The sequence below is a fragment of the Cupressus sempervirens genome, chromosome 3 (assembly GCF_028749045.1).
Source record: "Cupressus sempervirens isolate cs-2001-9-10 chromosome 3, ASM2874904v1, whole genome shotgun sequence".
NCBI classification, from domain to species: Eukaryota; Viridiplantae; Streptophyta; class Pinopsida; order Cupressales; family Cupressaceae; genus Cupressus; species Cupressus sempervirens.
The window spans coordinates 446,480,039-446,507,091 of record NC_143120.1 but is presented as its reverse complement, the minus strand read 5'-3'; the positions used below and the strand labels follow the sequence as shown (position 1 = coordinate 446,507,091).

The 27,053-nt window shown below is 36.2% G+C and overlaps 1 protein-coding gene, 1 long non-coding RNA gene and 1 pseudogene across 4 annotated transcripts; all 3 read left to right on the top strand.

Moving 5' to 3' along the window:
• The first annotated feature begins 5,734 nt into the window (after positions 1–5,734).
• LOC149566989 (uncharacterized) lies at positions 5,735–14,358 on the top strand. Of its 2 annotated transcripts, XR_016362323.1 has the most exons (2): positions 5,735–9,400; positions 9,798–14,358. XR_016362323.1 is itself a non-coding variant. In XM_089820195.1 (1 exon), exon 1 carries the CDS (start codon positions 5,933–5,935, stop codon positions 8,390–8,392), a length of 2,460 nt encoding a protein of 819 aa, XP_089676321.1. In that variant the 5' UTR covers positions 5,735–5,932; the 3' UTR covers positions 8,393–9,482. The 2 variants fall into 2 exon arrangements, 1 of the variants encoding a protein (XP_089676321.1); XM_089820195.1 differs by lacking the exon at positions 9,798–14,358 and having other exon boundaries at positions 5,735–9,482.
• Positions 10,390–14,358, top strand: LOC149566990 (uncharacterized; annotated as a pseudogene). Its single transcript, XR_016362324.1, has one exon. The product of XR_016362324.1 is annotated as an uncharacterized LOC149566990 (transcript).
• A 6,055-nt stretch (positions 14,359–20,413) lies between these two features.
• On the top strand, positions 20,414–21,712 carry LOC149566988 (uncharacterized). Its single transcript, XR_016362325.1, has 3 exons — positions 20,414–20,569; positions 20,666–20,853; positions 20,965–21,712. It is a non-coding gene; the product is annotated as an uncharacterized LOC149566988 (long non-coding RNA).
• Positions 21,713–27,053: the final 5,341 nt, after the last annotated feature.

The window sequence follows — 27,053 nt, the reverse complement described above, 5'->3', positions numbered from 1 at the left end:
CTTCATATGACACATGAAGCCTACGCATCGACATAACATATCCGACAATCTACAACAACAACTACAATCCTACATACTTCCACAAAATTTTTTTTTAACATCCAAGAGGCTAAAGTAGCCTATAGAAAAATCAACCTAATAAAAGTGACTTCTCCACTTCAATCCTTTTCCTATTAAAAGTGACGTGAACACCTCCTTACTTCTCAATAGCTCCCTAAACAAAAATATTAAACCAAATTTTTGTACAATATTTAAAGACATCACACTCTAAAATTAAATACTTTTCTATCCCACTAAACACATAGAGTATACTCTTTCTTTCCAAACTTCTTTCACCTTTTCTACAACTTTAAATCAGAACATAATTGATGCTAGTTTATTCTTAACTAAACAAAATAAGCATCTCATAATCAGTCAGGGCTCATTTGGTTGCTGGAATAGGAATAGGAAATTAGGAATATGTTTTCTATTTGTTTGTTTGTTGTGTCAATTGGAATAAGGAATATGATTATATATTCCCATTTTGCCCCTAAAATGAGCTTATGTCCATTCCTAAAAATAGTTGTTATTGGAATAGTCATTCCTATTCTCAATATGCATTCTTATTCTCAATTCCTATGCTTGCAACCAAATGGCCTTAGCTACTCTCTTATGTGATTTTGGGTTTGGAGACATCCAAGCACTAATCCAACAACATCATCAACACTGACACAAACCCAACAATGACATCGGCACAGACAAGGGCATGTTCTCAACCAAACATCCATGAATTTCAATCAGATAGGCTTGGGCCTCAACTAGACCAATAAACTACAAATACATGATATTTGTTTTTTTCTATGGTGGGCCAGGTCCTTTTCTGTCCTTTTCCAATTCCTATTGTTTTGTCTCTATAGTTTTCACTATTTTCTTAGTGGCAAAAACCTCAATCTTTTATATATCTTCATTCATAATCAAAAGCATGGAAAACAATAAAACACCTTTCATCACTTTAGACAAAACCATGGAAAACAAAAAACCATATTTTAATACCCTAGACAAAGTGCAATAAACAAATTTGAGTGAGATTGGGGAACTATCATACCCTATTAATCTTGCCAACAACATGAGAGCGAGGAAAATTTGTCATGATGATGGGACAGGTGTACTGAAGCAAACAACGATTGTTGAAGTGAAGAAGGAGATATAGTCAAGAAGTATCATAATGAGCAGGGATCAAACTTTTGATGGGTCTTAAAGAAACAAATCAGAACATAGGCCAATGTTTGGAATGTTAATTGAAAATGGTTTTTTGATCCCTTTCAACTTTTCTTGGATGCCATCGGTAGTAGCTTAGACTGTAGTTTGGAAACTAAGTCTCAACTTTTAGACTGGGGATACAAGTATGCAATGGTTTGCCAAGCAAGGCCAAATCCAGGACAATAAATTGATCTCAAATGAGAAATGTGTGTATGCCAACACAAAACAATAAAAATAAATCCTAAGGTGTATGAAGATCCGTCAAGCTAAATATGTAAGGAGGAGGGAACTAAAAACGATATGTCCAAGGACTATGTTGAAAGTTTTAGAAATGGTTGAGCAAGATAAGCATAAGAAAAGTAAGGGAGAGGAATTTTAAAATATTGAAAACCCCTCCATGGATTTTGAGGTGAAACCTCATACAAAAAACACATTTGAAATAGGAGAAAATAGTAACATGAACACATATAATCTATCTTCTACACCCCTAATGTGGTGTCTAGATCTGTGTGTTAATGAGTTGATGTTCATGAAAGAGAGGATCCAAGCTTTAGAAACAAGAAGTCAGGCAGATGATAGTGATATAAAGGTAGGCATCGAGGACAATATGAAGTTAACACATGAAAAAAATCACCCAAGGAACAAGTTCAAAAACTGCAGTTCAACATGGAAAGGGGGGAATATCAATTGATTCTATTAAGACAAGAAATGGAGGAAATAAAAATAGCAGCAGGATGCAAAGTAACATAGGGTGGAAGTGATGACGCACAAATTAAAGAAATACAATCTGCAATGGCAAACATGGAATTAAAGGAAAACCAGCTTAGAGAACATATAGAAGAGGTCAAATAATGGACCGAAGTAATGAAATGATTGTCAAACACACCAATTGACCTCATTGAAAAGTGAGTAAAGAGGCAAATTTGAGAGGAAAAAAGATAGAAATGATAAAGCAACAAATATCATTCTCAAAGGGGTAAAGGACTATGGTGAAAAGGAGAACACAAAAGATTTGATAAGGGATTTTCTTATGGACCATTTAGAGTGTCGTGAAATAATCCAACAAGCACAAAGAATTGGGAAATGGACAAAAGATAGCAGGAATAGACATGTAAGGGTGTTTTTGAAGAGTACCGAAGATAACAATATGATATTAAGGAATAGGGAACTCCTCAAAGGCACACATATATGTTGATGAAGATCTTACCATTTTTCAACAAGAAGAAAGAAGAAAAGAATGGGAAAAGATAAAGGCAACAAGGGAGGATGGAAAGTGGGCATTATTGAAAAATGGTAAAGCCCAAATCAACGAAAGAATAGAAAATAATAAATAGGAACCCCGTCCGTTCCCCCCCCCACCAAGAATACCTAGATATAATTAGTTGGAACTAGAGAGGTTTCCCATGGAGAAGAGGACTTGGTTTAGGGCCCATAGCTAGAGGTAAAGACATTATCTTGCTCGTGGAAACTCATGAACATGATGGGTGTAGAGTGCTAGAGTTTGAAGGTTACAAAAAAAAATTAGTTTGGAATGAAAGAGCTAAGAGTGGGAAAGGGAATGATGGTATCACCATTTCTTTTAAAGAGGCTTGGGGTAGATGCATCAAAATAGAGAAAGAAGACCAACACAAACAATACATATGGCTGAAAATCATAGAGAAGTAGATAGAAATGAGGGTGACAGCTTGTTACTTTGCACTGATGGGGTAAAAAACATACAAGAAGAAGAACCTAGATTGAGATGATTTGTATGCATCATTGAAATAGGATATCTCCATTTTTAACAATCTCGGGGAAGTCTTGATTATTAGATACTTCAATGCTAGAACAACAAATAATCCATCCCTCAAGTTGAAAAGAAGTGACAGGGAAGAATTTGACCCTCTACGGTTAGAAGAGGAACATGATCAATTTTAAAAAAGAGCTTCAGGGGATAATGAAGGCAAAGTCAATCATTATGGGACAAAACTACTAAGCTTATGTAGCCTATATAATTTGGTAATATGTAATGTTATGAAAAGGTGACCAAACCCATAAGGCATTACATGCAAAACATATAATGGGTAAAGTGTTGTGGACTATGATATTTGCTCTCAAGCTCACACCAAAAGAGTCAAAGTGATGGAAATAAGAGAGGGCCATTTTGAGAAAAGGTTGGACCACAATCCAATTTTCTTAAAACAAGCCTTTTTGAAGGAGCACCAAGGAGAAGAAAAATAGTTTAAGAAAAAGAAAGGGTTCTCAAATGGAAAAATTATAACGAGTCACAGAAATTAGAAATTATTTAATGATGCCCTTAGAAGCATGATTTGGAGCCCCAAAGGAGAAGATACAATTACAGATTAGTAAAAGGTTAGCAAAGATGCCTTAGTTCCTATAATTCTTAAGGAATTAGAGAAGTGTAAAAGAAGCAAGCCCGAGAAAGAGGCAACAATACTTTCCCAACAGATTCATGGTTCAATGAAGAATGCAAGTTGACTAAGAGAAAGCTGAGAAAGAGCATGAATAAAGATAACAAAAAGGAATACGCAGATCTGTTAAAGGTAAACAAGAAGCTTATGTGAGAATGAGAAGATTAGAGTTGATCACAAGCTAAACCCCAAGAAATTCTAGAAGGAATTACTACAAAAGAGAAAACCTATAGTTAAAAATTTCACAGGGACCTAGCGGCTTGAATATGCAAGGATGTTATATGAGTGTGAAAAAGACAAGCATAAGTCTTTGATAATAAAGGCTACAAACATCGTTATTGATGTCATTAAGAAGGGGTTTCCTAAAAACTAGACTACTAGCATGGTTATCCCTCTCCATAAAAGTGGGGACATAAATAATGCATCAAACTATCGAACTATTATAATTAACCTCCTCTTGGGCAAGCTCTTTGGTAGCATGGTAGAAGGCAAGATCAACAAGTGGGTTGAATCAAAAGATAAAAGAGCTAAGGGGCAAACAAATTTCAGACCAAAATACTTCACTGTTGATCATGGGGTAATGCTAAGATTCTTGGTTGAAAAGATTTGGAACACACCAAGAAAAGAGGCCTTTTGTTGCTTTGTCAACTTTAAAAAGGCTTTTGACACGGTGCCATGGGACAAACTTTGGCTTAGAATGGAAGAGCTGAAAATCCCCATTGAAGTTAGGGCTGTGACACATAGATTATATGAGTAGGTCATTGCTAAAATTAGAATTATGGAAGGGATGTCATATAGCTTTGGCAACAATATAGGGGTCAAACAAGGGTGCTCCCTTTCACCTACCTTGTTTGGGTTATGTATTGACAAGTTAGAAGAATGTCTTGACAAGAACAATGGTAATGGGGTCTAGTTGGCTAAGTATGTGATTAAGTTGCTTCATTATGCAAATGACCTCATTCTGATTGCTAAAACTATGAATGATTTGAGAGAACACTTGAAGGCACTTGAGGTCTTCTGCTAGGTGGTTAAAATGTAGGTGAACACTAGCAAAACCAAGGCGATGATTATCTCTTTGAAGGGAAATAAGAGGTAGCAAAACACTTTTCTTTTCAATGGCAACCCATTAGAGATGGTGGACGAGTACACGTACCTTGGGGTCGATCTCAACAACAAGCTTAGCTGGGAAACTTGTAGAGCAAAAAGAATACAAGGAGGATGGAGAGTGCTATACTCCTTACAAAATACATGTAGGAATGCAGAATTATGGCATTGGATAGCCAAAAAAATGCTCTTTGGCTTTCTAGTTACCCCGACAATCCTCTAGGGATGTGAGATTTGGGGCAACAACATGTTGGAGCCAAAATGGAGACAGGTAGAAAGAATCCAAAAGCATTTGATCATTAGTAGTCTTAAAATTAAAACCATGGTTCCCTATGAGATCCTATTGGCTAAAATGAGCATCTTCCCACTAGAGGCATCAACAATGACTCGATTATTATGCTATTTGTAGAAAAACTCAAAATATGGAAAGCTATTGTTGGCCTAAGTTGATAATGGAAGAGAGGTTGGATAGAAGAAAGAACATGTGGATGAAACAAAATGTTAAATGGATGGAAAAATGGAATATCAATATACATGAATGTCCAAATAAATTTGTGAAGGAAAAATTCAGGAGCTGCATATGGTCAAAACAAAACAGGCGCAAAAAAGACTATTATACAAGAGCCTATGAGGAGAAAGCATACATAGGAGCAAATATCAAAAGGAGAGCTAAGATGCTCAATGCACAACTTAGGATAAACTCCCATCATTTGAGATGTGAAATGGTTATATGGATGATACCCAAGGAAGAATGAGAGGAAATAATATGTCGATTTTGCAACACGTGGGAGGTTGAGACCGAGCGTCACTATCTCATGAAATTTCCAATATACAATGGCATCCACTATAGCTATCGAAATATTCTAACAAATAGCAAGTTAGATACTCTTTATGAGGAAGAGCATTTTACCAGTACAACAAATTTCAATAATATTTATTTAGAAAGACATAATTGCATAACAACTCCAAAAGATGTTTCTTTTTACAATTTTTTTGGACATGCATGTAGGTCCCATAGGCTGAAAATCGTTCGTTCATTTACTCATTCACTTCTCTCTGAAAATATATCCATCTAAACCAAATTTAGCTTGGAAACGAAGACTGCAATAACCAGAGATTGAACATGTATCATGGCTTCGATCTATGATTAAGCCTTTCTTTCTCTTAGGCCATAACAAATGGCAGCGATTTTACGGATTTCATTGCTCAAAACCCACCTCCGTATGTCAACAGTGGCAAGCCTGGGTACAAGAAGCAGGTCAAACTCTGCATGCGAAGAAGATGAAGACGATCTGTTCGTAAACTTTGTCTACGATTTAGTCAAGAGAGAAGCAAAGTGGGATAATTTATTCAAAAGCAACGGAATTATGCAGAGACTAAGAGACAAGCATGTGGACAAATTGCTGCTGATGTCACAGGAAAATCCAAGGCTTTCCCTCAGATTTTTTAACTGGTTAGGGTTACACGAGGGCTTTAATCACAGCATTGAATCTTATTGCATTCTTGTTCACATTTTGAGTATGTCTAAATTAGAGTGGCCTGCTTCCTCTATCATACAGAGTTTGATGCATCATCACAACAGTTCCACACCCTCAGAAATTTTTGAAACCTTAGTCAAAACATCTCATTTATTTAAGCCTTATTATTCTTGTTGTGCATTTGATTTGTTGATTCAGACTTATGTTCAGGCATCCATGATTTTGGAAGCTGTTGAGGTGTTTCATCAATTACACAATTTCTTGAATGCGATACCTACATTGCGGTCTTGCCATGGGATTTTGAACGGGTTGGTGAAGATTAACAAGCCAAGCATTGCGCGGGAGATTTATGGTCTTATGCTTCAGGGTGGGCTTTGCCCAGATGCATATATTTATAATACCATGATCCATGCTTACTGCAGGGAGGGGAAATTGGATGATGCGAAGATTCTTTTACAGGAGATGGGAAGTAAGGGTTTTAAATGTAGTAATGTTGTTTACAATATGATGATTGATAAGTTTTGCAAGTGGGGAAAATTAAGAGAGGCATTTACCTTGCGGAATGAAATGGTGGAGAAAGGTGTAGTGCCTAGTGATTATACTTATGGTGCCTTGATTCATGGATGCTGCAAGGTTGGACAAGTAGAGGATGCCTACATAATTTTTAGAAAAATGTTAGCCAAAGGTTTGCAACCAAATGCTATAATATACACCGTCCTGATAAGTGGGTATTGTAGGAAAGGAAATTTAGGGGAGGCTTTTAAGCTCCGGGATGAAATGCTGGAGAGAGGGCTTGTGCTAGATACTTTTTGTTACACTGCATTGATTGGCGGCCTTTGTCGTGCAAAGAAGATGGAGGAAGCAAAAGGTGTTTTGAAAGAGATGCAAGATCGAGGTGTGTTGCCAAATTTGGTCACCTATAATGTCATGATTGATGGGTATTGCTGGGAAGGGAATATACAGGAAGCTGTTCAGGTCCTCGAAGAATTGACGGAGAAGGGTATTATTCCAGATGTTTATACATACAGCATAGTTATCGCTGGCATGTGCAGAGAAAGTAAGATTCAGGAAGCGAGAGAGATAATTGACATTATGTTTGACAAGGGTATAGCACCAGATGTTATTTCCTACAATTCAATTCTCAGAGGATACCGTGATCAAGGAAATATGAAGGATGCTCTCCTAGTACGTGATGAGATGGTAGAGAAAGGAATCATGTTGGATGTTGCATCCTACACCGTTCTTATTGATGGTCTGTGTAAGGGAGGTGAAATGCGGAGCTCACATGCACTTTTGGGTGAAATGTTGCAGAGAGGATTCATACCAGATGAGGTTACGTATACCACACTCATTGATGGTCACTGTAAGAAAGGAGAAATCTCAGAAGCACTGAAACTGTTTTCTCAAATGGTTGAAAACGGTTGTACCCCAAATGTTGTTACTTACACTTCTCTAATTAGTGGCATGTGCAAGGCAGGAAAAATGGGAGAAGCGGGCACGCTTTTTGAAGAAATGCTGCACAAGGATTTAGTACCAAATGAGTTGGCTTACAGTGCCCTGATCAATGGACATGCCATTGCAGGAAACATTGAGGACGCTATCAGAACCCATGATGAAATGGTTAAGACAGGTCTTAAATCTAATGTTATCATATACAATACACTGATAGTTGGTTTCTGTAAATCTGGAAGGATGCCAGAAGCTATTGGACAACTTGAACAGATGCTGAGCAATGGTTTGTTACCTGATTATGTTACTTATACCACTATTATTGATGGATACTGCAAGATGGGTAACTTAGTGGATGCGCTCAAATTGTGGGATGAAATGCTGCAGAGGGGTGTACTTCCTGATGTTGTTACTTATAATGCTCTGTTATATGGACATTGCATCAAAGAGAGCTTAGTGGAGGCTGTTAAAATTCTTGAAGAAATGGTGAACAGAAGCATTTTCCCAAATGTGACTACTTACAACACACTTATTCATGGTTTCTGTAAGGCAGGTCAGATGCAAGAAGTAACTAATCTGTTGGATGAAATGGTGGGAAAAGGTTTGGAACCAGATCATATCACTTACTCTACGGTAATTGATGGTCATCGAAAACTTGGTAATATCCATGAAGCTAATAAGATTTTAGAACGGTTACAAAAATGCAAATGAAAGCACAGAATCCATTTGTAAGCGGATTACATTTCTTATGCTCAGTAATTTGTGGTCATTGCAAAGCTGCCGCCATCGTGATGCTTGCAAGGGCCGAAGGGGACGACTGGAAGCATTTGCGAACTGAAAGTATGCAATATGACAAGTCCAATGAAACGACTACCACATTGTTTAGTTTATACCACGGTTGTTTCTGAAGCACTTTAAAACAGCAGAGTGCTTTACGGTTATTAAGCACATTCGGTTGATCAGTTAGCTCAAGCAAATATGCATGTCACTCATCACAATGCCTTTCCAGGATAAAAATTTGTTGGGCATTACATCAAACAATGCCACTGCTAAATGTTAAAGCCCATGACTTGGCATATTTACCTATGCTTGGAGTTGCAAGGTTGGTTTTGTCACAATGAAATTCCATTAACAGTTCTCTTGTTCCCATTTCGCTGCAGGCTTAATGCTTCGCAAGTCTTGCAATATAAATGAAACAAATTTATGATAACCTAAAGAAGTGCCCTAAAGATAAGAAGGTAGATTGAATCGCTTAGTTAGTTTTGAAATTAGTCATCTTTTCTCAGTATTTCAAACACAGTTATGGGCTTTGTGGTAATGTAGCTGGAAAGGGTCAGAAAGATCTGACTGACTCATGGCAGCACAGATAACAATTACACAGAGTTTATTTAGATTTTAAGATTTCAATCACAAAGCAAATGAGATTGAGTGCCAACAAAAGAAGTGGTTCCAGTCCTATCACGGCCAAAAAAGAAATGACAGAAAGTCACAATGGACTCAAAATGGATCTGGTAAACAAATTCCAGTCTCAGCAGCTTTGGCCCACAATACATACAAACATTCCATACCTCTGTCTCAGATCTCCAACACCACAGATACACTGCTCAATACTCAGTCTCCCAGACCCAAATACTTGAACATGTAGCCAACAAAAGATCCCATTTGCAGACACTCGTGGAGTCCTCTAATGGTTACATTTACAATGTAACCTTTATATAGGTATACTCTCACCAACTTTCAACTGTTTGGAAATGGAAATTGCATATTGAATTGTTACACATAATTGTTTATTTTATGCCTATATGGGTCTCATTTCATTTTAATTATGCCATTTCTGTTAAGATGTCTTTGAGTCTTATTTTGGTACATTGAGAAGGGGGAATTTTCAAAAGCTAGGTTCATAAATATTGGTTAAGGATTTAGAAATTTAGTTAATCCCACACCTTACTCATATCTCATTGCATGCCCTTAGCTTTGTTAAAGAAAATGAAATATTGATTTCACTAGCTACAGCATGTGAAGAAAAAGAGAGGTAAAGTTTTACTGAAACTGAAGGAAAAGGCAAGTTTTATTGACTTGGGGAACCGAGGGTTTTCATTTTCTTCATTACTCCCAGCAGTTGCAAAGGAGCTATAATGGCTGCTAGGGCATCAACAAAGGTTTAAATGAGACAGTTGAGCATTTGCATGTTCACGGCAGAAGCTGGAGTCTCAAGGATCATATTAAAGAGCTGTAATGTCACCCTATACACGAGAGATCAAAATGCATACCAGGTCTATCTATATTCCACAGAAATCTCTTCGTTATTGAGAACAATCTCTTATTTGCTATACAGCCAAAGTAATGCTTTACCTTCATGTGCTCCTGTTTTTTTGGGAGATTTCACTCTAGCCTTTGCATTAAACATGAGGAGTTTGCAACATGTGTTACTATGGAATCCTTGTTTTGTTTGTTACAAGGGGAAAGTGGTAGTTAGATGATGGCAAAGGCAGCGATAAGATTATGATTTGAACAGACAGTGTATCAGAGATTGAGAGGAGGTGAGCTTACAAACGCATAGGACAGCATAATCTGCCCATAAAGATTCTTAAGATGGAAGTCACAGCCACAGTTATTAAGTGGAGTCTTATTGAAAGAGAGTAGGGTTATCTTAAGGCTTAAGAAGATTTTCATATGAGCAGTTCTAGTGCTCACATTTTCGATCTTGCATGGCTGTATATTGCACTCTTAATCAAATGATTTTCTGACCCACATTCAATAAAATTAATTCATTGACTGTCAACCCACGTGAAGGAAGATTTCACAATGCTTTAAGAGCAAACTCAGAATATTGGCACCTGAAAGTTTAAAAGCAGATATGGGTGGCAAATAGACCTGTGATTCCGAGCTCTTTAAAATTATGTGCGAATAAAATGTCCTGAAGACTGGTGTTTCTCATACATCCAATGGAAGTTTCTTTAATGAATCTGCAGAATGTAACATTGCAGAACTGGAAGGTCAGAAGAGAAAGCTTCTATTGAGATTGGCAGAGATCTAATCATAATTGGAATAAGAAATTACTAATATAGCTACATCAAAACAATTTGAAAAGGATGCAGTTAGTATATGGGGAAAACTTCCTGTGATGAAGGCAACTTCTCCTAGTCCTGATGAATCAGTTGTTTATCTCAAATGTGAGGACGTTAGTTGGCTATCTGCAGATGATGAAAACCCATTTTGGAAGAAAGAATTCCTTTGTCAATCAGTTTCAAATCTCAGAATCAATATTAAACCTGATTCTGATCTCATGCACCTTGTACATGTTATGTCTGAAATTGCTCCCATGGCAATGTTTGGTGGGTTATGTGATGTTGATGCTGGTCTTGCAAGAGCTTGTCTAAACAGGGATGCAAAGTGGAGGCAATGCTTCCTTTCTATGAATGCATTAAGAAGGAACAGATAAATGATATGATTCTTTTTGATACATGCTCATCATAGCATAATGGAGGTTGGGAATATTGTGGTCGAGTTTCTAGAACACCACTAATACTTATTGAACTGGCCAACCACCTTTTCACAGGGCAATGTGTTTATAAGGGTTCATATGATGAGCTAGAGGATTATTTGTTTTTCAGTCAAGCATACCTGGAATTGCTGCAGGCAAGAGGCACTCAGCCAGACATCATCCATATTCATGAATGGCAGACTGGAGGATTATTTTTGCTTTACTGGGATATGTACCACAACCTTTTTGATTAAGAAGCCAAGGATTGTTCTGATAATACTCAATACGACCAAAATGATGTGTGCCGATTTGAGGTACCTGGGGTAAAGAGACAGTAAGAGTGATATGAATGGTCATATGTAGAAGGATAGTTGAAAGGCTAGATAAGAGCAGAAAATGAAAAGGGAGATGGGTAAATCACGTTTCCGTCAAGAAAACACATTCAAGGCAAGTGCAAGGAAATTATCAGGTGAAAAGAGCTGATTATGTATGGCACCAGATGTGATCAGTTCACTGAAGTTGTAACTTTTTGTTACATCATCTATGCCGTGCCATTAGCAATAGATCTGAACAAGTATTACTGTGTGTGGAAGAGCTCCTGTCATTTTATTTCAACAGATGGAAATTTACAAGCATACAGTAGCATCAATAGCCACTAGTCTAACGGAAATTAATACAAGGTCAGTGGCTTCTTATCTTACCAGGATAAGGTTCCAGATGAATTCTATTGCATTTGGGGCATGAAGCGTTATGTGTGGAAAATGTTGCAGTGACTGCAATGCTTTGGAGGAATGTATGCCATCTTTGGAATCACTTATTGTTGTTCATACAAACGATTCATCAGTGCAAGTAGTTTTAAATTTTAATAGATAAAATGGGTGATTAACCAAACAGCTTGGCAAGCTGATTTGTATGTTTGATTGGGATGCACCTGAATGGAGTATCAGGTAGTAGATTTTCTAATTTTGCAAGGTATTGCACTGCCACGCAGGCATGTGCAGTAGCTGCTATTCTGTACTGGCTTGGTTGTAAAAACATTGTTTCAAAGAATAATCTTATTGCAAGTATGGCAAAAATCCGTGATGAAGAAACAGTTGGCGAGTTACTTCATGCTTGGAAAGAGATTGACTTAGCATTCACAAATATTCATGAGCATCCTTTCCCATCACAACCTTTAAACACATCATAGGTGAGGATTCTTGACATCTACATAAGAAAAGGAAAGATATTCAGGCAGTACAAATGATAGAGATCCATTTGCAAGAATGCTGATAAGAACAGTCCTGTAGAGAGCAACGATGGAAACTATTGTTGAGGTGTTCCTGGCCTAATTAATAATAATGATAGACCTATACATGGTTATGATAAGAGGAAAACTTGGACAAGGATAAATATTAGTGAAGAGTCATATGAACACAGTGGCAGACTATCTTAAAGGAAGCCACATAGAAGACGAAGACAAAACATGCCATTAACAGCTAGGAAATGAGGATAAAAGACAGTAGATTGATAGAGGGCAAGCTCGAAGCTTAAATCTGTGAAGGATAATGAAACAAAAGTTGATAAGCTCAAAAGGCAACTCAAAGAATGTCAGGTTTTTAAGGATCATTAGCAATGCTCAAATGAAGATGGTATCGAGCATGAAAGATAAACGGTAAGAGGAAGTTAATGAATATTCCCTAGTCACTTCTAAAAGGGAATTGGTTAGAGTTTGAATCTGATAAGAAGTTTTCTTACAATTGAAAATAGATTTATGATTTCCTTGGCTGATTTGATGTTGCTTGCTCCAGTTTCACAAAACAAGAGCTCATTGTATCTTGTTTTAATGATTAGGGCAAGTGTATTTATGAAGTGAATGGATATGAACATTGATATAAGATCAGCTTGAGATAGGAGCAGGGAGTGGAATGTTCCTCTACAGGTTGTAAGTTACTAGAAGGTTGCTATGGCAAATGACTTACGACAGTAAATATTACAGGTATAAGACAGAAATAAAGACTGTCACAATACCATAGAAGGCGGCCCTTATGAGATGGCAAAAAATCAAGGTAGATTTTGGACATAAAAGTGACATCACAATGCACAGTTCATGATGGAAGGTAAGCAATGACTATAACGGGCTTGGCACATAGGATTGAGTGACAGTCAAAGTTGATAAAGAGGCAAGGAGTTTCACATGCATGATAATGAATCAGGGACATTCCTATGAAGGTGAAGGGGGCATAGTCATGCTAGACATTGTAAAAAGACAGAAGTTAGAAAAGTGAGAAGGATGTATACGAGACGTGGTGATAGTACATTTTCAACGACGATTTGCACAAATGAGAATAACAATCTATGAGCTTATATGAGTTGTATTTTCAGTAGCTTGAACTCCTGATTGACAGATCCATAGGGCATTTCAGGATGACTAAAGATTTCATTTCCATTTCTTCAATGAATGATTAGAAGTTAAAAAGTGTTGGGAATATGAAGCTAGATTAAAGAGGAAGATACGAGCCTATCATATGATAGCAAGTTTAAAAAAAGTCAAATAACATTTGTAAATATGGTGAGCTGACAGTAGTATAGACTAATCAGACGATAGGCAAACACAAGCTTAATATGCTGCAGTAGAGGTGGGTAGAAGGTAAGAGGCTACTAGTGTATTGAATACAAATGTTAGTTACTACTCCTCGAAAGATATCCTATGCCTTGCTAGGAGTATCAAAACCATTTTAAACATTTTTACACATGCCCTATAACCATGGGAAGAGGTTGCCACAGTTGAAAGAGTAACAGCCAGTTATTCAACATGTGGGGAATACAGAGAATAGTTGTGTGACTTGTTCAAGTGATTGAGGGGTTTGAGGAGGCAATTTCCAGTATAAGCCATTTGAGAGCATCAAGGAGTTAATGAGGAGCCCCATCAATTAAGTGGTCAAGGAAGTAGACTTCATGAATTTTCACTTTGGAGTGCTTTTGGGGCCTCAAGAGTAGTGATACATCAGCTGGATGCCCAAGAAGATTTGGCCAAGAATGTAAGCATGCAATTTCTTCTCTCAACACAAGTTTCTTTCTTTAGCAAGCTGTTGTACACTATGAAGGACAACCTTAGGGTTATTTATCAGTTAGTTCTTTTTAATCAGGCTATGCACTCTAACCTGAAACAAGGGCCTTTTTGGTTTGATTATGCAATGTCATTCAATTTTCAGACCTGTATAGTAGTATACTGTTGCGAACCTTTTTAATAAAAAATTAATTAAGTTTCCTTCATGTAAGCTGTTTTATTGTGTGTTATGATTTATCAGATCACTGATGTACTTTATTTATGATTTGTATAATATCCTTGAAAATATGTCATGTTATGAACACATTTAGGGAAAATATATTTTTTGTGCAGGTTATAGACTGTGTAAATGATACCTACAGTCAAAAGTTCTGTAGAAATATTGCATTTACCTTCCAAGACAGTGAATATCATAACTTCCCTATGAAGTACTAATGCATAAACACGTGAAATCTTTGAGTTGAGCATTATTGGCCTTATCAGTGTCTAGTTGTGTGTCTAAAACAACCGTATAAGTCCCAAAACTCATTTAGTGCATCATTACAGTAGAATTAGGTCGATTCCAAGCGGTCACTTTTCTCTTTTTGTCATTTTGCAGTAAAATTAGTAGTCTAGTTTAGTTCTAGGTGAGGCTCCAAGGGAACCAGCTCTTTCTGGACGTTGGTCTCAATCATCAGGTCCCACACTCTATGAGACCATCCCATTTTCCAACAAGTAGTTGAGTTGGTAACTTAACAAGGGTGAATACTTTGCTGATTATAGGAATAAGATTTAATATTGAAATAGCACTATGGCAAAAACAATTTACAATCATCAATTCAACAAAGACAAAATAGCTTGGAATTAATGATTCCTACTAGTCTTTTGCAAATAAATTTAAACAAGTAAAACAAAGCAATATTTGTTTGTTTGATTTTGATTGTGTGTGAACCTTGACATGCTTTGGCAATGGACACCCAATGTACAAAAGTGTGAGTTCCTATAAACTGAATTGTCTATTTGCACAAATAAGCAAATACTTCAGATAGGTGAAAGGCCTATCTCTTGTGGAGGACCAACCTTATACGCAATATTAGAGAATTTTTGGAAATTTAATAAGGTCCAATTTTTTAATATTTTATCAATTTATTATCGGTCTCAATTAGAATCCTTGCCTGCAGAAATGCTACAACTAGATCACTGATTGCAAATAAATCTACACTTTGTTTCTCAACAACCTTTGCTTGTTTTCTAAATTACTCTTGTGAATTCGTTTTTTGATTTCCTCATGCAGTCGTCTCATATCTTCTATGTTTGGCATTCAAATGTTTTTCTACATTTTTTGTTAGCAAGTATAAGAGCTGTTGATCAACCCCATGGTAGCTCAATGATCACCTGCAACTGAAACAACCTTCAACACAAGAGAGAAGCAATGGAAATGCTATGAAGGTAGAGAATGCATTAGATGCAAAATGAAACTAATAAAGTATACAGTGATAAAACCTTTATTATAAATAAAGATGACCTACTAGGACATGCCAAGATCATGCAAAATGTTTTTATCCTATGATACTAAACACAAAGTAAATGGCCTTACTAAGCTGAAGATTGTAAGTATAACAAGGACCTTATAAGAAACCGGTTAGGTAGTAGAGCATGTTCACATCGACACTTCCCCTTAGTGCAACTTAGGAAGCATGCGAAAATAAAAATATACAAGAATTATGGATGGATTTATGGATGGATCTTGGCTTCAATGCCATGTTAGGCATTAATATTACAAACAAATCTCTTAAGAGAAAAACCCTTGGGAAAAATACCCTCTCCAAAAGAGAAAAGATACAAACAATTGTACAAGTAAAAGGAAGGAAGGAGAACTCAACATGGCCCCTCTAGGACTACTTTTCTTACCAATGTATAGTTGATGTTCCCTATATAGGAGAAAGAGAGATTATGTAGCTCACGCATAATTTTTGGGGTCCTTATAATGTGTAATCTCCGCTAATAATGGTAGATGCTTGACAAAGGATGATAATGAAGATCCATGAATACCAAACAACATTCCTTTCCCTAGCAAAAAAATAAAAACCTATCTTACATCTTACACCTCATTCCGTTCCCTAGCAAAAAAATAAAAACCTATCTTACATCTTACGCCTCATTGAACTCTCATTCATCTTGATGATGGATCACAAAGTGTGATCCAAAATATTGATGAATACAAATTCTCACACATTATCAAATTTGGGAATTGCAAACAATATTGACATGGATCGTGGAAAAATAATAGCATCAAACATAACCAGTTATGGATGTAAGATGTCTTGCCATAATATTGTTGTCGTTTTTCTTTGAACTTTGTTTAGGTGTCACCATGTGGATGTGAAAGTATGCCACAATCAAATTTTGTACGAGCCCAATAGATGAAGAAGGTGACAAATCATGACCATGTGCAAATGGATGAAGAATAAGTTTCAAATATGATAATGTTATATCGGCGACAACTATGATGGGGTACTCATCAAAGGGGATTCATGTCCTTAAGTGTGTCTGTTAGATCTCTAGGGCGAGACTCACCAAAAAAAGATGCAACATTTGTCAAGAATGATTCGGAGCAACCAGAGATGGGCACATGCTTTCAATATAGGTTGTTCAACTGTATTGGCCATCCCCTGATGAAGTGCCCACACAAGATGTTTAATATATGAACTTTTATAGGTGAAATTGCCAATTCTGGAAAGCAAGAATGCTCAGCCTCAAGATAGTGACTTGAAGATAGAGAAATAAAGCCTCTGAATCTGGATTAGGAGTTTTAGAAGCCAAAGAATTAATGGAAATATCTATAGGAGGAGGAGCATTAGGTGAAACATTAATGTCATCACAACTATTGAGACTTGGCATATAATCAGGCTATTTGTTTGTAGCATCATCGTATGGTAGGTTATCACAGGCATCAAGGGATAGAAGACTATCTATTAGAGAATTATTTAGGAACAAAGAATGATGTTCATGTTTTCCCAAAGAGTGTATGGGCACTCAATTTATGAGATAGAACAAAGTCTCAAAATCAACATGTTTACCAATCAAACCAAGGACATGATTATTCTTGATATCCCATGCTTGCTTCTTATAAAATTTACTTGGTTTAGGGGAAGTCCATAGAGATGTGGCAAGAGATGAAGTCACCTAAAATGTTCTTGGATGCTAGCTTGCCAAGACTTATGGTTCACTTTATTCAGGGTGATTTTGGAAGGATGAATTGAAAAACTTATAAATTTACAATCATGGACTCATATATAGATTATAGGTTAAAACATTCAAAATTAGAACCCTCTCAATATAAAAAATGATCCCATAGTTTGCAAGATATCCAAAGTACAAGTCAAAACAAAAAAAGAGAGTTTAAACTAAAATAATAAGTGCCTACAACAAAAATAGGGTAAATTGAGTTTGTGGTTGTGTAGTTCTTAGAACCATAGTTGGCATACTCGCAGATTACTCTCCGATTTTTCAAAACTCGCCGAGTAAATCAACCGAGCGAGTTTTTGGCGGAAAAAATCACAGATTTGAAAACTCGGCTCCCACAAAAAAATTGCTGATTTCTCGCAAGGTTTTCGGCAAGTTTTAAACAAAATTTCAGGAGGTTTTCTCAAAAACTTGTCTGTGTGCACAAGCCAGGGATACAAGCCAAAAAAAAGATTTTTACTTAACTAGTTTTTATTTGTGCATTTTAGAGGCTTGAGGAGTGGAGAAAAGAGGGTTCCAAGGCATTCTTAGGTGATTGCAAGCTATTTAAGACAGTTTTGAGTGGATTTGAAGAGGATTCCAACTAGTTTTAGAAGATGAATCTCTTTCCCAAGCAGGTTTGCTGAGATTGTTTTTATACTTTAAAAAAATCTTTTATTGTTTTCTTGTTGCATGTAAATGAATTCAAATCATTTGAAAGCATTTCAACTCTATGTTTGACAATTTCTTTTGAAGAATATGTAAGATTTAAAAAAAAACCCTAGCAATTTGTTTAGTTATTGTTTAACTTTGAGTGACATCTAAGAACAATCAAACTTATTTACCTAGTTAACTATTTCTAAGTTCTAAATTTGTTTATTCATTTTTCTATAACTTTATGTGTAGGACATCGGTTAAGCATTAAAAAAGCATGACAAGTTCACAGGAAGAGTGGCCACAAACACCATGCCCATCTAGATATATAGGCACTCAGCTTAGAAATGGAAGAGATAAGGCATGGTGGTATGCCTATGAACATCCAAATGATGTTCGGAAGGTTATATGCATTCCATGTGAAAAAACTATTTTTGGAGACATAAACCTCTTCAAATACCACCTTGCAAGCATAAAGGAACATAATTCAACTCCTTGTTGCAAGGTAATTGAAGAACAAAAAAAATTCATTAATGCCCTACTTGCAGTTGTTGAAGAGAAAAAAATGACTAGGGAGAGGGAAAAATTAGCTATAATGGAAGCCATAGCTGAATCTCAAAGAGCTCCTATTGATATTCAAGAAGAAGAAGAAGCACTTGAGAACATGGCGGGATCTCTTTGTGGCCCACGAATCTGCAAACAAAGTGCATCTTTTGCCAGTTCCACTCACTCTTCTACATTATCTAGTGCATCAGGGATAGAGAGCTATTTTGTGTCCAAGAATACAATTGGATCACAACCATCATTAGAGGGCACTGGATGGAACAAGGAGGTGCATGAGCAATCTGATATTACATGTGCTGATTTTTGTTTTTCAACAATCTCTCGATGTATGTGGCTGATAGTCCCTTTTGGGTGAATATGGTGAACTAGTCCCTATTGGGTGAATATGGTGAACTCAATTACAATTTTGGGCAAAGGCTACAAGCCCCCTTCTCGCAAGGATTTGAGTGGAAGGTTAGTATTATACTCTTTAGCAACTATAAATAATATAATTTCACTTGAGTTCATTTTTATATTTTAAATTTTAATTGTTATTTCCTATTTATTACTAAGTCACTTGATTTCACATTACTTTTGTAGGTTGCTTGACAATGCAATTGATAGGGCAAGCATATTCATGGAAGACGAAAAGAAAGAGCGAAAGAAATATGGCTACACCATTTTATCTAATGGATGGACAAATGGAAGAAGTAGAACCATTATTAATTTCTTGGTTTCTTGCAAAGACGATGCGATGATTTGGAATTCTGTTGATGCCTCCAATAGAGTGAAAATGCACACACATTGGCTTTAATGTTGGAGAATGTTGTCATGGAGGTGGGAGTAGAAAATGTGGTGCAAATCATCGCAGATAATGTGACAACAGGTAAACCTAACTTTTTATGTTAAATTTTGATTTGATGTTTATTTGATGGATGGACAAATGGAAGAAGTAGAACCATTATTAATTTCTTGGTTTCTTCCAAAGGCAATGCGGTGTTTTGGAAATCTATTGATGCCTCCAATAAAGTGAAAAATGCACACACATTGGCTTTAATGTTGGAGAATGTTGTCATGGAGGTGGAAGTAGAGAATGCGGTGCAAGTCATCACAGATAATGCGACAACATATGTGGTAGAAGGTAAATCTAATTTTTTATGTTCAATTTTGATTTGATGTAAATATGGAAAGTTTGCAACTAATTATTGATTTTTTACTAATATTTTAGTTAGAATCCTCCAAGAGAGGCACCCTGGAGTTTTTTGGTCACCTTGTGCAGCACGTGTCCTTGAGCTTCTTTTGGAGGACTTAGGAAAATTTGATTGGATGAGTCTAGTTTTTGAAGATGCAAGGCGAGTCACCAAATATATCTATAATCACCCATGGGTTTTCAATTTGATGAGAAGGATCACGAAAGACAAATATTTGGCGAGACCCGCTATCACAAGGTTTGCAACAATGTTCTTGACATTGCAAAGTATTATCGATACAATATTGCCTTTGAAACAAACGTTTGTGTGTGCTGATTGTGTTGCTTCACCTTACTCAAAGAAGCCTGGAGGAGAGGCTGTGGCACGAATAGTCTTTGATGATAGTTTTTTTGAAAAGGCTACTAAGATTGTGAAGGTAACCTTGAGAATCAAAACATTAATTTTTTAGTTGATTTAAGTTTCATTATTAAATTGGAACTTACTATGTTACTAATTTGTATTTTTCAAATTTTAAATGTAGATGTCTATGCCCTTGGTTAGAGTCCCCTGCATGTGTGATGGGCAACACTCCCCAATGTGAAGGCTTTATGAGTCCATGAATAAGGCCAAAAAGGCTGTTAGAAATTACTACCATGCGGAAAGACTCAAATTTGAGTCCACTTGGGAAATAATTGGTAGGAGGTGGAACAATATGCTCTGCCAACCCATTCATACAACAGGCTACTTCTCAACTCCAAATTCAGGTACTATGATTCTCCTTGAGATTTTACTAAGACTTCATTTTACTTTATTATTAAGGTTGTGTGCTAAGACTTGATTTCATTTTTTGTTTGTTTTAGGGCTAATGATTCCTATTCAAATCCTGATGGAGAGGTCATGGAGGGTTTCTCTAGATGCATTGAGAGGATGATATTCGATGAAGTGGAGAGAGACTTTGTTGTGACTGAACAACAAGTTTATTTGGAATCAAGGGGTAATTTGTTCTCTTCTATGCTAGCAAAAAGAGCAAAAGCCACTCAAGCCCGAGGTAAACTGTCAAAGTTTAAAGCTGAACTTTAAAACTTTTGCAAATTGATTAGTTGCAATTTTTGATTATCTCTTTTCATTGCTTTATAACTTATTATATTTTGTTTTGCAGATGGTTGGTGCACAACTTGGGGTGGCAATAGCCCCAATTTTAAAGAATTTTACTCTTAGGGTCTTGTGCCAACCTTGTAGCGCATCCCATTTTGAGTGTAGTTGGAGCTTATTTGAGTCCATCCACACAAAGAAAAGAAACAAATTGACTCAAAAATGGCTCAATGACCTTGTTTATGTGCACTATAATCTTAAGTTGCGTGTAAAAAGGGCACAAAGTTCAACACTACTTGGTCCACCTGATCTAGAAGAGAGATCCTTATTTTGATTGGACAACACAAGAGCCAGGTCCATTGTTCTCAGTGGATGAGATCGCTGATTTGGAGAGGTAGGCCATAGAGGGGGTTTTGGAACAGATTTTGATTTTACAATGGATGACATTGAGACAAGGATGATGAGGATTCAAGGAGGAGGAGGAGGCATTATCAATGCCACATATAGGAGATACATCCACTTCTAGGACATTGAGCCAGTCAGTAGGGATGCCGAGCGAGGAGGCACAGCCACGGACTTCATAGTCATGCAGCTCACGCCCACTCCCAGTGCGGGGCACCTCTTTGAGGCCTAAACCCCCTCTTTTCTGATAGTAGAGCTGGGAAGAGGAAGATGTGATTGTGTTGATGTATTTAGTATTTACTTCCAGTTTGACAAAAACTATTTTATATTTTGCTTCTTGCCATCAACATTCCGCATGAGAATGTGATTTTGTACCCACTATGCTCTATATATATCTAAACTCTGCTTGTTTCTTTTGTGTTCTCTTTAATTAACTCATTACACGCATCTTCTCATTGAATTTTGCAAAAAAAAAAAGTATTTTTAATTAAATTTAAGTGATTTTTTAGGTTCTTAAATTTTTTTTTTTTAAATGGCCAATTTTTTCCCGAATAAACTTTTGGGGGCTTGGCAAGTTGTTGCCGAGTGAGCGTTTTCCAACTATGCTTAGACCCATATTTCCAATGCCTATTTATTTGCAAAAAATTGATATAGTATGCCCAAGTTATGATTTATTGAAAAAATATTTTTTAGGGCTAAAAGGAGCAATTTAAATTGTTAGAGTTGCTAATGGGTGGCTTTACTAGGATGATTGAGTGATGGTGGCCAGGTGGAAATCGTTAGGGTCATCGGCGGTGATTTTGGGTGGTGTGTGTGAGGTGAGGGGGCCTAGCTTCATTGGGTTGGTAGCTAAGTCACAAGGTTCAAATTCAAATTCAAGTTTGTCAATTATAAAATTCAAATGAAATTCGGCAAGGGTAAAAATTTAGGAAAAATTTGACATTAGATTTAAGCTATATATATTTATGTATTTTTAAATATTAGTAATATATCCACAAAATTGTCAAAAGAGTTTAACATTGGTAACTAATTTAACTAAATAACTAAAAATCATTGTAAAATAAAATAAAATTATATTAAATAATATTATTATATTAAATATCATAAAATTTGGATGAAGTTTGGAACGGATTAATTTTTTCTGAAATTGGAATCTCATAGATGAATTTTGACATATTTCTTGACTTGGGAGTGATTAGCAACTTACCTTCCCATAGGACAACAGACTTTGACACTCCTTGTCATTACCCTGGCTTAGTATAGTGTGAATAGTGAATAAAATATGAATTGGTACTTCGTCAACTACAATCATATTAAATTCTCTCAATCATAGCTGGATAATCATGTAAACTAATAGTTAAGGATGATAACTATAAACATTAATTAAGGAGGAAGTTAGATAAAGTAATTGAGATTTTCTTTAACCAAACAACGATTAATTAATACCATGATCCATTACCTTGCCTTAATAATGATTAAATAAAGAGCCTAATCAATTAAGATCAGATTGGTTATATAATGGAATGGTGAAATCTTCATAATAGAAGTAGTAGTTACATTTTGAAAGAACGTAGTTATCTCTCTAAAGGCTTCATTTCTAAATTATCCCCAAAAGGTGTGATGATATTAATTAAGTTGATTCACTATGTTAATTACAGATTCTATTCATCGGACCAACAAGTTATTATTTATAGGCTGGCAATAAAGTGTAACAGAAAGGGTATGCTGTAACTTACCTATGATTTAATACTGCTTTACCCTGATATTGCTCGTTTAATACAGAAAGGGTAAAGCTGATTTAATACTGCTTTACCATTCCATGCTATTGCGTTTGTTACTGTAAAGAGATATTTGACAATGCTTTGCAGAATTCAGCTTGAGGAATTGAAAATTCGTCTATGTTTTTCGACACTTTGAAGTTGTGAAATATAATGTCCCTATTTTTGGATTCTCTAGAAGTGCAACTGTTGTTCGTATTCTGAGTTTGTGTCAGCATGATTCTAGGGGTGTTTTGATATTTTCAATGAGCTTGATCAGTTTAGATGAGTTATAAATGAAGCTTTTAAATGTTATTTTTAGAGTCTGGTTTGGGCTCCAAGGTTTTTGGAGGGAGCGTCTATTTTTGGAAAGTGACCAAGTCAAGCTCGTTTATCATCTTTCATCGTTTGGATCACTCTTGAGTTGTCAGATATCGATTCTGTTGCTTTTCAGTCATTTTTGCAAGGTGAGTGTACCATTGGTTATAATCTAATTAAATTTACCAAGGTTCCTCTTTTACTGAAAATTGTCCAATGAGGACCTTAGTGTTATAGCTCGTTGGAATTTGGATGCAAAGTTTTATTTTGGGCACATATAACAAGGACCTTGTGTGTCAAATTATCGAATTTTTAATGTAAAGGTCATTATCGAATTTTTAAATTAATGAAGTAACTTTATTATAATGTCAACTTTAAATATATATAAAGTTGCTTTTGGGGAGAAAATAAAATAAAAGCAACTTTTATCTCACATTGCTTCCGGATGCATTTCCACCGTCTAAAGGGGCTTTATAAACAGTGTATACTCTCATTTTGGAGGATGTTATGAGATTATTTCATTGAAGCTATCTCTCTTGTTGCTAAAATACAGTTATTGGATTGTTCCAAGGACGGAAACCCTTGGGACCAAGAAGGTTTGGACGAAAACTTACTCCTTCAAAGATTAGTGGATTCATACAAAGTTCACATCTGGACTTAATGGTGAAAGTTTTGGTTTGAATAAGAAGTTGTGATGCAGATTGAAGGTGTCATGAACAGTAACGAAAATAGTGCTGTGAACAGTAATGTGAATAGTAACATGAATAGTGCTGCTATGCTGGTAATAAACAGCTGTATGGATTTGGTATAGTGATTCACTGGGAAAATAAAGAACTTAAGTTGGCTTTGAGTTAGTATGTTTGCTTCCCCAATGTCCACATCTTCATCTATTCAATGTGGCAGCTTGAAGTAGGTTCTGAGACTGATTTGGAAATCTGAAAGTTCTTTGTATAATGCTCTGCAAATACATCTTCTGTAGAGACTATTATTCTGCTGTATGGTTTGGTGTAGGAAGATTAGTTCCAGGTGCAAGCATTCCTCCTACATATCTGTGGTTTTTGTCACTCCAGTGCCAAGCACGATCTGGTGATACATTTCTTTATTTTCTTAGCAAATTGTCCATATTGTATGACCAAAATTTCTCAAATAAGATTTCAGATAAATAGTGAGAGGACTTTGCTGTTTAGAGGAAGCAAAACAAGTGTTTGATGCAATGTCTGTGAAGATCTAATAGCTATTGTTGTTTTTTATGATTAAATGCAATACATTTGATTAAATGCCTCTTCTGTATGGGTGTTTCTTCTGAATATAATGACTTGGAATGACAACAATTCAATGTTCATTTCACACAAGTGTTTGCTAACTTGTGCATTAAGAACTTGTGAGACTAGTATGAAGTTAGATATCAAATCACAGTTACAATCAAGCAACAGTAAATCAGAAAATTCAGACCAGATCTCACACACCAGCTGTTTGACATTATGTCTTTGTGGTATCTCTGAATATTATTGATTATTATCGTATGCAAAATGTTTGTCATATTGCCATTGCAGAACGAGCGAACATTTTGGACCTTTGTAGTTATTTGACAACATTGATAAGGAGTATTTGTTAATCCAGTTTGATGCAAAGTTAGTGGTAATATTTATTTTGCTGGCATGTGTGAAAAACCACCTAAATACTACATTAAAACAAAGCATTAATCTCAGAGATCAATATATAGTGACCTAGCACATCAAGTGTTTAACAAAACATCTATACACTAAAATTGAAAAACTAGGACTAAATTTAGAAGAGATCTGTGTATCAGAGCCTTGATTCTGCCAGCCTGAGGGGTAGAATTCAGTTTGCTTCAGCTGAATATTATATCAATGGACATGATTAAGGATTGAAGATTGTCACCTACTTTCCTTCAAACTTCACCATTGAAGGAAAAGGGGCCTAACTGTGAGAAAATAACGAAGGACGTTGCAAAGTTAAGAGGAACAATATAACATACAGAAAGAATGCTTAATCGATATGGATCAAGACAATCCACTTCTACATCACAAAACAATAATGAAAGACATAATGCAATTACAAGTGAAGTATTTAGAAGCCTTAGTGAAGAGATACTTCATAGGTCAAAGGGCATCCTGAAAAGAGCAAAAATGAAATGAGGAGACAAAGCTTATGTATCTCATGCAAAAGCCTTTAGAAACCTCACCACCAATGTGCTGGTGGAAAAGAGGAAGAGTTGAAAATGAAATACAGAGACATGGGCAGCCAATGTGCTTCAACAGAATGAGTAACCAGCCACTTGTAACCTTTCTATGTCTTCTCAATAGGTGGACAGCAAAGAGGCACAGGTTGAAGGAGTTGTTCAAGATGGTTATGCTGCTCCCTAAGAGACACAATTCTGTGAGGACTGTTAAGTTTCCAAGATTGCTGCAAATGTACTAAGCACTGCCATTGTATTTGATATGTATTTTCCAAATGGTAGTGTCCTTGTATTTGTATGAGGAATAAATCAAGAGAAGAGACATGTCCCTTCATGGGACATGTCTATTCATCAATATAATTAATATAATAGCAAAGTGTGTGTGTGTGTGAATCATTGTAATCATATTAATTTCTCTTTGATCTCACAGGTTTATCCTACTAAAGCTACCAAAACATCAACACTCCCTCTTAGATAGGGAGGATAAACACACTTATTACCTCAAAGTAATATCAATTTAGTAAGATTAAGGGTATTTTTGATCAGAAGATATCCTGTTGGAATATTCAAATGGGAAGAGTACTTCTGAGAGGGGGGGAGAGGCGGGGGGGGGGCGTGAATTAGAAGTAACACACTTTAACCTTTTCAAATTCTTTAAAACAAATAACTGAAAGTAGACTGCATGCATGTAAACATATTAAATAAACATAAAGTAAACACATGCACATAACACCAGAATTTTGGTAACCTAGAGACCCTCTAGGAATAAGAAGGTAAAACTGGGGTGGGGATGATACCCACAAAATTACTGCAGCAATAATTGTTTGACCACTTCTGATGGTCTGCCCTATGAAAGGCCTGCCCTTTTAAAGGCTTTACACTATGTCAATAGTGACTTGGTTAAAGGATTTAAAACACTTTACATGAAGTGTCACCCTATTAAAGGATTTAGTCACCTTTTCAAAGGATCTACAAAATAGCTGTTAAGCTAACCTATCAACATAGGATTTTCACTATCTAATACAATTGCTAGGGAGTATTATAAATCTTTGACCTGATTGCTTACAATCTTCAATTGCTGATTTCAGGCACTTGATCTGCTCATTTTGATGTGATCCTTGCTTGATTTGATATCTGTTCGTAGCCCTTCTTCTGTTCTGATTAACTGGATGTGTTATTGCTGCTCAATTCACTAAGTCTTTGATGCCCTACTGTTTGCCCTGTTCTGCAATTTCGCTATTTGCTTAGCAACTTCCTTCACTTCTATTCAGCAACATAAAATTGTGGGGTCTAAGCCTTCTTATAAAGACTTCATAGACTTAGGGTTAGATATGGATCTACAATCCATATTGAATCTTGAATTCCCACTCATTTCTTGCACTTTTCTCATTGGTTGCATGCCTTCTCCATTTTTCGTATTGGCTGTATGTTGATTGCATAAGAAATATAAAAGATTCGTTCTTATCCTTATTATCCTTC

Excerpts from the sequence above, each read along its gene's own strand:
- LOC149566989 (XM_089820195.1), top strand. The coding sequence starts at position 5,933 with ATGGCAGCGATTTTACGGATTTCATTGCTCAAAACCCACCTCCGTATG.